Raw genomic sequence first — 13,002 nt, forward strand, 5'->3', positions numbered from 1 at the left:
ACCTTTCTCATTGAAATTGGGTATGGGAATGGAGAGATGATGTAAAGAAGCCATTATGGTTAATCAAGATGTAGTGTGATCATCTTTCTGTCTTCCATTCTTATTTTTTTCTGTTGGTTGAATGAGCTCACTCAGGAGGAGTAAAGATTTTAAAAATAATAAATGGTTATCTGAAGCCATATCATTAATTGAGTACTTCCTTATCTAAGTTGAGTGTTGGCAAACTATTGCCGCAGGCCAAATCTGGCCCCATAGCCGGTTTTTGAATAGCCAGTGAGCTATGGGTGGTTTTTAAATTGTTGAAGGGTTGATAAAAAAGGAAGAAGAATATCTACCTAAAATATTTACTCTCTGGCCCAACAGCAAAGAAAATAAGATGTGCTGACCTCAGTTGTAAGTCTTAAATTTCCATCCAGTTTGGAACCTGTATTCTGTTTATAGGTTTTTTTAAAATCGGTTTAACACTTTCATTTTTAAAGATACTGTCTGTGTACTATTTTCATATTAAATACATTTGCCATGAATTAGAAACATTTTATGATTGCCTCTGAAATAATGAGAATATCCTAGAAGTCATTATTTTAGCTTACGGTTTTTGACCCTTACCTACTTGTTTTCACCCATCTCCCTTGTCACCTTGGGTAGTGCTCTTTTCAGCCCGAAAACTGGCTCCTCTGTCTTTCTTGGATGTAGTCTGTATATCTTCAGCTATCAGTACCTTAATATTTATCCGATTCTTTGATTTGGATATTGGGTTTCCCAACACATTTTGCTCCTCAAATTAATATTTTTCAGATCCTCAAAAGAAAGATTCAGAGACCAAGACTTAGCATCACGTGACAGAGACAGGAATTCAAGAGACAGATCACCTCGTGACAGAGACCGAAAAGATAAGAAGCGGTCCTATGAGAGCGCTAATGGCAGATCAGAAGACAGGAGGAGCTCTGAAGAGCGCGAAGCAGGGGAGATATAATTAGCTGTGTACATATCCTCAATCCTTAAGCTTCCTATGGAGTTACATACTATTGTTTAGTTTACAGCTATTGGGGGTTACAGTGAGCAGTTCCAGACTCCAATCCAAATAGGCTAGATGCACAGTATCTAACTCGATCTGAACTGAACTTGTTTTCCCTGATGAAGCCTAAAACTACATCCATAGTTTCTGGTGAACCTGTAATGCGATTCTGAAAGTACAGTTTTATATAATAAGATGCCGATATCTTTATTCTTTCTAGTAGGAGTGATAGTGAACGAATTGTGTTGCTTGCCTTGGGAATTTTTGAACATTTGTAAAATGCTGTCTTCCTTTCTAGTCCACAAACAACAGCTTTCAGGATTTTTCTTTTTAATTCTTCTTCCTCTGACTTTTGTATCCCCTAATACCTCCACCCTCTAATTATAGGAGAAAGGGGGAGCAGGGAAGCAATATGACTTCTGTTTTAAGGTTCTGTTCCCATTATTATGAGCTGATTACAGAGCATTTATACTGGAAAGTGTGCTGGAGAAATTTCAATACCCGGAGTTTTTGTTTTGTTTTACAGTGCCTATTTAGAGTTGGAAGTTGAACAGCCTGTTGCATCACATACTTTGCTTTTTTATTGAAATTTTGAAATCCAACATGTCTTGATTCTTCTGTTCTATTGAATTGCTATGTTCAGGATGTTTTGAAAAGGGGGGTGGGGCAGGGACTCTTTCATAAGCACTTGTTTTATTTTGTGTGTGTGTGTGTGTGTGGAGTATAAAGGCTACAACCTTATTGTAAAAAATAATAAAATGAAACAATCACCACCACCATCATTAAACTGTAACTTGTCTAGTAAATTGTCACTAGAACTATTTGATGTGGGCATTTCTTCTGTTCTATCATTAGTGCCTTACTGTGCAAGGCACCAAAGGAAATAAACACATACTTGCCAAGATGAACTGTTGCTCCGCCTGGTCCAGCCCGGGCCCCTGCTGACTGTATTCCAGCTGTTTTAGGGCTGTCTGCAACAAATGCTATAGAGAGGGACTAGACCTGCAAAAGAAATTGGGTTTTTCTGGTTTTGTTTTTTTCATTCAGCCAACCAAAATAAAAACATGGTGTAATCAATGTAATGAGCATAACAATTTCTGCACTGAAGAGCTATGTACCTACCAGTGATTTTAAACAGTAGTGGGCAGGTATCACTTGTGAGTCTAGAAAATCAAGGAACAAAAATACTTCAGTGAAGTTAGTGTCTGTGTTACAGTTAGCAAACATCACCTTCCAATAACTTGTCTTCGGTCCCATAAGTGTGTGGGCCATAGAGGGGAAGGGAACCTAATTTTAAGTGGCAAATTTGCATCTAAAAGGGACACTCACCAGGTTTACCAAGCTGTGCATCTTTACCTGAAAGTTTTCTACCATATTTGGTTCCATGTATTCCAGTTTATTCAGAGTTTAACTATCTGAGACCCATCTTCCGTCAGTGGCCCATTCTCTTTTATTCTTGATTTCTGAGAAACTGTTTTGTATCTACTTTGTTCCTAGTGGTTTGCTCTATTCTCAATCCTTACAAGTACTGTGGATTTGATACCTTCGGATCTGTAATAAGATCAAACAGGTTAAGCTGGTAGGTGCAAGAAGATTGTGACCAAACTCCCAACAAAACATTGGAAAATAGGTTTTACTTACCATTGTTTGTGTAGCTAGAATTTACTACCTGCTAATTGTATACCTGCTGTATAATTATTATTGTTAATTGTTAATACAGTTGTCATTTGTAGGCAATACAGGCTACACAGCCATCAACAGGTCAGTGGTAGTCCATAAAGAATATCCTCATCCCAGGCTGGGCTACCATGGTGGGTCACTTCAGTTGCAGGATTCTCTAAATGATCAATCCCATTTAAAAAATCCTTTTTAGAACAATTCTGTTGCTTAGGTACTTCTAGCATTTGGACTTTAAGAAATGTAGATTTTTTTTTTTTTTTTAATCCCAATCATCACCCTTAAGCCAGGGTGGCCACTCTGAATTAGAATAACCATAAATCTCTGTATCTTTCAGAAAACGGTTTGCTCCATACTGAAAAGGACTTAAGACCGATAAAGCAAACCTGTCTTTACTATTTATACAGTTTTATTCAGGGCAGCTTACTGACAAGAGGCAATTGGGTGGGTGCATGGATGATCCAGGTTACTGTGCAGATGTCCTCCACCCCTGTTTCTAAGCCATATGATTCACAGCTGCATAGACCTTAATCCCCACATTTTTTAAAGCAAGGAACATGATGGTAAGGTCACAGTGTTATCCTAAGTGGCACCACCTGGTGGTGGTAGATGGCAGCAGAACACTAGGACCCTGGGCTTGCCTCATCCCACAATACAAGTAGGTAACTAGCAAATCATCTTAAATACCCCCAGAAATCAACTTTGAGACTGGCAAAAGAAACGCCACAGCTAAAGGTAAGGAAGATACCAAATCGAAGGTAGGAGGCACAGAGATCTAGTTTGGGGAGAAATGGATCCTGGCTGCTGTGGAGAGGAGCACTAGGGGAACACAGAAGGAGAACGTTTCCTCATAGCCATTGGTTTGGAAAGTGAGAAGGGATTAATTTCTTGAGTTGTTGCACTGCTTTGGGGTTTAAAGCCTGAAGTTTTTGAGTGTTAGCAGGTTGGGCTCCTGGAGAGACCAGTCCATAGGCATCAGGGCTGCCCTTGGAGAAGGTAGGCAAACAATCTGGGGACATAGAGCTTGGAAACAGCAGAGCGCCAGTGGAACCCAGTGGGGAGATTATTTGCTCTTCTCAGAGTGTGCCCAAAGGCAGTGTTCACGGAGACACCTCTCCAATAACGAAGGAACTGGCTGGTGCTGTTACCCTCCCATGCCCCTCAGCATACACACAAGAGCCACCTGCAGGAACCAGTGAAGTATAGTCGCTGGCTACCTAACTTGCTCACAGCCCTACCCCCTTACGCTCCAATAGAACTGCTCCTCCCAGGCTTGCTTCAGTCCTAGGCTGGTGGGCCCCCTTATCCAGAAGACCAGCACAAAGCCCTGCCCCTGCATGTCTCCCAACTACAGTTTTGCAGGGCCTCAGTTTCACTGGAGGTGGTAACAGGTTTCATCTCACAAGCAGACCAAAATACGCAACTGAAACTGGCCAGCTAGAACCTTCAGGCCAGGGACCAAACACTGCTCACAGGAGGTAAGGAGAGCTGCTGATGACAGGCCTGAAGGACAGAGCAGCCAGAACAGCAGAACACTTAAAGCACCTATGGGAGACACACCCTGAAACACCAGTCCCTGGACACCACATGACATCTTCGTAACGCCAATAGCAGCCAGAGACCTAACTGGCTAACCCACAGAGGCAGGCAGTGACTTACACAAAATGAGCAAATTTATCCCAAATGAACAAGTTAAGGCTATGGCCAGAGATTTAAGCCACATAGATAAAAGTAATATACGTGTTCAAGAATTGAAAGCAATGATCATTAGGATACTGGGCTTGAGAAAAGCATGAAAGATCAGTGAGACCCTTATGACAGAGAGAAAAATTTAAAAACATGAGTGTAATAAAGGAGATTACAAACATGCTTGATGCAGTCAACAGCAGGCTGAAACAATCAGCAACAAGTTAATGACTTAGACTAGTGGAAAGTAATCAAGCTGAACAAAAGAGAAAAAATTCTGCCAAACAAGAATAGACTTAAGGAATTAAGTGACTCCAAAAAAAATAGCATTTGTATTATAGGAGTCCCAGAAGGGGCAGAGAGAGAGCGAGAAAAGGGGGCAAAAAATTTCAAGAAGTTGTAGCTGAAAACTTCCCTAATCTGAGGAAGTAAACAGACATCTAGATCCAGGAGGCATAGAGAACTCCCATTTAAAAAAAAAAAAAAAGCAAGCCAACACGAAGACCTACTGTATTTAAATTTTCAACATATAGTGATAAAATATCTTAAAAGCAGCAAGACAAAAGACTCATATGGGAAAACCCTTAGGGCTGTCAGATTTTTTCATCAGAAACTGCAAGCCAGAAGGGACTGGCATGGTATATTCCAAATACTGAGTGGTAAAAATCTGCAGCCAACAATGCTCTATCCAACAAGGCTAACATTGAAAGTAAGAGAAAGAATTTCACAGACAAAAACTAACATTCATGACCACTAAACCACCCTTGCAAGAAATACTAAAGGGGACTCTGCATAGAAAAGACACAAAGTGACAGTATGAAGGTAGGAAATATAAATGCAGTAAAAATGATTTTCAATTAAAAAAAAAAAAAAAAAAAAAGGACCCTGGGTGGCTCAGTTGGTTGAACATCTGACTTGATTTCAGCTCAGGTCATGATTTCAGTTTGTGGGATCAAGCCCTGTGTCAGGATCCACACTGACAGCACAGAGCCTGCTTGGGATTCTGTCTGCCCTTCCCTCCACTTGTGCACTTGCTCTCAAAATAAATAAAAATAGGGGTGCCTGTGTGGCTCAGTCAGTTGAGCATCCAGTTCTTGATTTTGTCTCAAGTCATGAGCCCACTGCACCAATGGTGTGGAGTCTGCTAGGCTCTCTCTTTCTGACCCTCCCACACTTGCTCTCTCTCAAAATAAATAAACTTTAATAATTAGAAATTTAAATAAACTTTTGAGAAAAATCAGTCGAGGAATTCACAAAACAACAGGATAAAAGGATGCAAAATATGACAGCATATACCTGAACTGTGTGAGGACAGGAGTCAAGAATGGGTCAAACTTAAGCAGCTATTAAGTTAATATAGACTACAATATGCAGAAGGTGTTACATGCAAACCTAATGGTAACCACAAAAACTAATAAAGATGGGAAGAATAAAGAGATAGAAATCACAGTCACTGAAGAAAACCAGAGACCATGAAATGAAGACAAAGGATCAGAAAAATTCTCTACAACCTGAGAACAAGTTATGAAATGGCAATAAATTTTTACCAATAATTATTTTCAGTGTAAATGGAGTAAATGCTCTATAATCAAAAAAGACATAGGGTGACAGAGTAGATTAAAAAAAAAACCAAGACCCATCTATATGAGCCTACAAGAGACTCAATTTAAAAAAAAAATTTTAAATGTTCCCCAAAAACAAATAATCCAGTGAAGAAAGGGGCAGAAGACATGAATAGACACTTTTCCAAAGAAGACATCCAGATGGCCAACCAACATGAAAAAATGCTCAACATCACTCATCATCAGGGAAATACAAATCAAAACCACAATGAGATACCACCTCACACCTGTCGGAATGGCTAACATTAATAACTCGTGGCAGCAACAGATGTTGGTAAGGAGGCAGAGAAAGAGGATCTCTTTTGCACTGCTAGTGGGAATGCAAACTGGTACAGCCACACTGGAAAACAGTATGGAGGTTCCTCAAAAAATTAAAAGTAGAACTACCCTATGACCTAACAATTGCACTGTTAGGTATATATCCAGGGGATATAGGTATGCTGTTTCCAAGGGGCACATGCACCCCATTGTTTATACCAACAGTATCAACAATAGCCAAAGTATGGAAAGAGCCCAAATGTCCGTCAATGAATGAATGGATAAAGATGTGATACACACACACACACACACACACACACACACACACACACGATGGAGTATTACTCAGCAATCAAAAAGAATGAAATCTTGCCATTTGCAACTACGTGGATGGAACTAAGAGTATTATGCTAAGTGAAATTAGAGAACGACAAGTATCATAGGACTTCACTCATGTGACTTTAACACACAGATAGATGAACACAAGGGAAGGTAAGCAAAAATAATATAAAAACAGGGAGGACAAAACATAAACTCTTAAATATGGAGAACAAACAGGGTTACTGAAGGGTTGTGGGAGGGGGCATGAGCTAAATGGGTAAGGGGCATTAAGGAATCTACTCCTGAAATCATTGTTGCACTATATGCTAACTAACTTGGATGTATATTAAAAAAATAAATTTTTAAATGTTCATCTTTTGAGAGAGAGCACAAGCAGAGGAGGGGCAGAGAGAGAGGGAGACAGAATCTGAAGCAGGCTCCAGGCTCCAAGCATCAGCACAGAGACTGATGTGGGGCTCAAACTCACAAACTGACTGAGCCACCCAGGCGCCCAACGTTTTTGTTATTTTTTAATTAAAAAAAAATTTTTTTTTAAAGTAATCATTACCCAGCATTTGGTTCAAACAACCCAAGCAAGATCGAGTTTCATGCTTCACTGACTGAGCCAGCCAGGTGCCCCAAGAGACTCTAGAGTTAAAGACACTTGCACATTTCAAAGTGAGGGTGTGGAGAAACATTAATAATTCAAGTGAATACCAAAGGAAAGCTGAAGTAGCAGTACTTACATCAGACAAACTAGACTTTACAAGAAAGACAGTAGAGGCACCTAACTCAGATGGTTGAGTGTCCAACTCTTGATTTCAGCTCAGGCCATGATCTCACAATTCATAAGATTGAGCCTTAAGTCAGGCTCCACATTGTCAGCACATGCCTGTTTGGGATTCATTCTCTCTGTCTCTCCCTCTCTCCCTCCCTCAATAAACTTAAAAAGAAAAAAAAAAAATTGTAAATCTTTCTGCACCCAAATGGGAGCACCCAGATACATAAAACAAGAATATAAAAGTACTACTTGATAACAATACCATGTTAGTAGTTAACACTGCACTTAAATCAATGGACAGATCATCTAAGCAGAAAATCAACAAGGAAACAATGGATTTGAATGACACAGTGGACCAGATGGACCTAACATATATTTAGAACATTCCATCCTAAAACAGAATACACATTCAAGTGCACATGGAACATTCTCCAGAACAGATAACCTATTAGTCCACAAAACAAGCCTCAACAAATTTAAGATCAAAGTCCTACCATGTACCTTTTTTGACCACCACACTATGAAACTACGAGTCAACCACAAGAAAAAATCTGGTAAGACCACAAACACATGAAGGTTAAATAAATAGCATGCTACTAAACAATGAAATGGGGGTGGCAAAAACAATGAATGGGTCAGCCAGGAAATGGAAGAAAAAAATCTATGGTAACATGAAAATGAAAACAATGGTCTAAAACCTTTGGGATGCAGCACAAGTGGTCCTGAGAGGGAAGTATGTAGAAATCCAGGTCTGCCTCAAGAAGCAAGAAAAATCTCACAATGTAACCTTACACTTAAAGGAGCTAAAAAAAGATCAAAGTTTAAAGCCAGTAGAAGGGAGGAAAGAAGATTAGAGCAGAAATAAATGATAAAGAAACTGGAAGAAAAAAAAAAAACACCTTAATAAAACCAGGAGCTGGTTCTTTGAAAAAATTAATAAAATTGGCCAACCTCTAGCCAGACTTAAGAGAAAGGACCCCAAATAAATATCACAAATGAAAGAGAAGTAACAACACCACAGAAATACAAACAGTTTAAAAAGATTATGAAAAATTACATGCCAACAAATTGGACAAGCTGTAAGAAATGGATCAATTCCTATAAATTACCTATAGGTAACCTATAAATTACCAACACTCAAGAAGGAATAGAAAATTTAAACAGATTGATGACCAGTAAAGAAATTCAATCAATAATCAAAAATCTCCCAATAAACAAATCCAGGGCCAGATGGCTTTACAGGCAAATTCTACCAAGTTAATTTAAAAGAATTAAAGGAATTATTAATTCTAAAAGAATAAAAGAATACCTATTTTCAAACTACTCCAGCAAAGCAAATAGACAAGGAAGGAAAACTTCCACATTCATTCTATGAGGCCAGCATTATCCTGATCCCAAAACCAGATAAAGACACGGCTAACAAAAAAACAAAAACAACAAAAAAACGAACTACAGGCCGGTATCCCTGATGAACAAGGATGCAAAAATCCTCAACAAAATACTAGCAAACCGGAGCCAACAGTGTATTAAAAAAATCATTCACCACAATCAAGTGTGATTTATTCTTGGGTTGTAAGAGTGGTTCCGTATTCACAAATCCATCAACGTGATACACTCTACTAATAAAAGATTAAGGACCATACAGTCATTTTGATAGATGCAGAAGCAGCATTTGACAAAGTACAATACCCATTCAGGATAATGGGTACAAAGTAGGTTTAGAGGGGACATAACTCAATGTAATAAAGGCCATATATGAAAAACCCACAGCTAATATCACCCTAAACAGGGAAAAAGCAACAACATTTTCTCTGCTGTCAGGAACAAGACAGGGATGTCAGCTCACCACTTTTATTCAGCATACTACTGGAAGTCCTAGCCACAGACAACAAAGAGAAAAACATCAAAATCCGTAAGGGAGAAATCAAACTCACTGTTTGCAGATAATATGATACTATAGGTAGAAAACCTGAAAGACTCCACCCCAAAACTGTAGGATTTATAAATTCAGTGAAGTCGCAGGATACAAAAATCAGCATAGAGAAATCTGTTGCATTTCTATATACCAATGACGAAGCAGCAGAAAGAGAAACTAAGGAATTAGTCCTGTTTACAGTTGCACCAAAAATAAGATACCTAGGAATAATTCTAACCAAGGAGGTGAAAGACCTGTACTCTGAAAACTAAAACACCGATGAAAGAAATTGACAATGACACAAGGGAAATGGAAAGACATTCCATGCTTGTGGGTTTCAAGAACAAATAGTATTAAAGTGTCTATACTACACAAAGCAATTTACAGATTTAATGCAATTCCTGTCAAGTCGTTTTCACAGAACTAGAACTAGCAATGCGTAAATGTGTATGGAACCATACAAGACCCTGAATAGCCAAAGCAATCTTGAAAACTAAAAGCAAAGCTGGAGGCATCACAATTCCAGACTTCAAGTTATATTACAAAGCTGTAGTAATCACCACAGTATGGTGTTGGCATAAAAATAGATACAGAGATCAATGGATCAGAACAGAAAGCCCAGAAATAAGCCCACCCTTATATGGTCAATTAATCTTCAATAAAGGAGGCAAGAATATGCAACAGGAAAAAGACCATCTCTTCAACAAATGTTGGAAAAACTGGACCTCTTTCTTACAGCACACACAAAAGTAAACTTAAAATGGATCAAACACCTAAATGTGAAATCCTTGAAGAAAACACAAGCAGTAGTATCTCTGACATCAGTTGTACCAACTTCTTTCTAGATAGGTCTCCTGAGGCAAAGGCAACCAAAGCCAAAATAAACTTTTGGGGCTATATCAAAATTAAAAGCTTTTGCACAGCAAAGAAAACAATCAACCAAACTAAAAGGGAACACACTAAATGGGAAAAGGTATTACAAATGGTATATCCCATAAGGGGTTAGTGTCCAAAATCTATAAAGAACGTATTCAACTCAACACCCAAAATGTTAATAATCCAATTAAAACTGGGCAGAAAACATGAATAGACATTTCTCCAAAGAAGACATCCAGATGGACAGCAAACACATGAAAAGATGCTTAGCATCACTCATCATCAGGGAAATGCAAATCAAAACTACAACAAGCTATCACCTCACACCTAAACTCAGAAATCCAAAAAACAAGTGTTGGCAAGAATGTGGACAAAAAGAAACCCTCTTGCATGGCTGGTGAGAATGCATACTGGTGCACTGTGGAAAACGGTACGGAGGTCCCTTACCCTACCATCCAGCAATCACACTACTGGGTATTTAACCAAAGAATACAAACACACTAATTCCAGTGCATGTGGAATGAATACATGCATCTGATGTTTATAAGTCAGTACATGCATCTGATGTTTATAAGAACATTATTTACAATGGCCAAATTATGGACACAGCCCAACTGTCCATTGATTGATGGATGGATAAAGAATATGTGAGATAGATATAGATATAGATATAAATAGATATAGACGTAAGACTTAGCCATAAGAATGAAATCTTGCCATTGCCAACAACATGGATGGAGCTAAAAATGATTATGCTAAGAGAAATGAGAGGAACACATACCATATTATTTCACCCATGTGGAATTTAAGAAACAAAACAAAGGGAAGAGAGAGAGGGGCAGACCAAGAAACAGACTTCTAAGGTATAGAGAACAAACTGATGGTTACCAGAGGAGAAGTGGGTGGGGGGATGGGTGCCATAGGTGAGGGGGATTAAGGAGGACACCTGTGATGAGCACTGGGTGATATATGGAAGTGTTGAATCACTATATTGTACACCTGAAACCATTATACTGTATGTTAACTGGAATTTAAATAAAAACTTCAAGTGTCACCACCTGTGCACCAGAGGGTAGAACAAGATGGAAGGCCAAAGATGGAGTTGGTGTTGCCAACACACTCCTACACTTTACTCCTGACATCTTTATGGCCCATATAACATTTGTGTGCCATTCTTCCTCTATGACCCTGGAGCTAGATATTGGGAAATCCGTTGCAGCCCCAAGCTACAGCAACTATATAAACAGCCAACAGGAGATTCCTAGCCACCTGGTCAAGAGGTCCTTTCCTCACCCAACAGTTGGAGGGATTGTGAACTTTAGCTTACGTAATGGTCCAGGACAGGAAGACATTTCCTGATGCAAGAGGAAGGTACATTAGTGCAAGACTAGGGGCGATAAGACTCATGGTTTTACAGACCATAGACATGGCAAATTTTTCTTGAGCAGTAACGCAGTAGCTGTTTGGTCCTCATAAGCTAATAGCAGCTCTGGCTTTTCAGCATTTTTCATTTTTGAGGAATAGGGGCTATGAACAGTCTAGCTACTTGCTGCTGAAAAGGGACGTAGATAGCTTTGACAAATGAAACTGCCTTGCATCTAACTGCAGACATTCCCTAGTACTAAGTTGAATCCCCATCCTTCATAGAGCCATTATTTTGGAACTCTGGTTTAATAGACCTAAGCTCTTATTCTGCATTTTGTAATGAGGTCAGTTAAGTTAGTTCATTGAAACAGTGGTGTCTTTTCAGGAGGTTGTCCTGACAGTGAGCTTTCAAAGTCAAGCCTAGCACATGCAGTCAAGTAGAAAATTAGCCAGATATGCAAGGAAGCCAGAAGAATTCAGGATCCAGCCTAGTTTTATAGGTAAACAATCATTCAAGGATAATCAGAACTAGAATGTAACTCCCATATGAAAACATATGAAAACAATTTCCATTTTTCCTCTCTAAAAATCACTCTGTCAAAGGTAGCCAAATTAAGAGTCAGTTGTTTGTAAAGCAAATCCAGTTTTAACAAACTTGGCCAAATTATTTACCCAATTGCACAAGAATAGTGATTGATTAGGTCCTTTTATATCTGCTTTGCTAGAGCTTCTCATAAGGAATTTCAGATTGAGCCTGCAACAGCTTTTCAAGGCTAAGAGCCAAACCAAATACTTGCCACCAGACTTGCCTACAATACCTGTAGGTTTGGGTTACTTCTTTCATGAGGTCCTCAAGATATCCTGAACTTCTTGAGCCTTCCAGGAAGTGACCCTCCTTAGTCACCTGGTAGGGTTCCTGGGAACACTCACAAGCAAGGTACCAGGTCAGTTATTTCCAAGGGGCTTCATAGGCTCCATAAAATCAACCTTAGTGCCTTAATGCTGTCTGGTCGTATCTGAGCCAATGCAGACCTCTCTCAAATAGGACATTGCAGTCAAAGCCTTGACAATATGACCAGTGTTTCCAGTGGGGTCCTGTTACAAGGAGAACAGATTCTTACTGGATTTACTCGGGTAACTTTAATTGATTTCCCATTTTGTCATTGCTGCAAGCCCCAGCCAAACCCTTCTGGATATGAAATTCCCTCAAATTCACAACACATCCAGCATTAAGACCCCTAGGTCCTGTACATGTTTTACTATCATTTTTCCTTTAAGAAAGCTTCTTATTGGTTAGCAACTCAATCCAGTCCGCTTCCCTTCTTAGCCAAGGCATATAAAGGGTGTTCAAGATTTTTTATTTTTAAGATCTCAACACCCAACGTGAAGCTCAAACCACTACCCCAAGATCAAGAGTCACATGCTGTACTGACTAAGCCAGCCAGGCATCCCTTAGAGGTCTTGATATCTGGATTAGATGGGAAAT

General features: G+C 39.2%; 1 protein-coding gene across 11 annotated transcripts in view; it reads left to right on the top strand.

The window, feature by feature from the left end:
- LOC123606942 (putative RNA-binding protein Luc7-like 2) overlaps nucleotides 1-1,923 on the top strand; it is a 58,347-nt gene extending 56,424 nt beyond the window's left edge. For all 11 annotated transcript variants that reach the window (XM_045495842.1, XM_045495837.1, XM_045495843.1 and 8 more), the window contains one exon: nucleotides 796-1,923. In XM_045495842.1, the coding sequence (XP_045351798.1) occupies nucleotides 796-973 (178 nt within the window). In that variant the 3' untranslated portion in view covers nucleotides 974-1,923. The remainder of the gene's footprint in view (nucleotides 1-795) is intronic.
- The last annotated feature ends 11,079 nt before the right edge of the window (nucleotides 1,924-13,002 follow it).

The sequence above is a fragment of the Leopardus geoffroyi genome, chromosome A2 (genome assembly GCF_018350155.1).
Source record: "Leopardus geoffroyi isolate Oge1 chromosome A2, O.geoffroyi_Oge1_pat1.0, whole genome shotgun sequence".
NCBI classification, from domain to species: Eukaryota; Metazoa; Chordata; class Mammalia; order Carnivora; family Felidae; genus Leopardus; species Leopardus geoffroyi.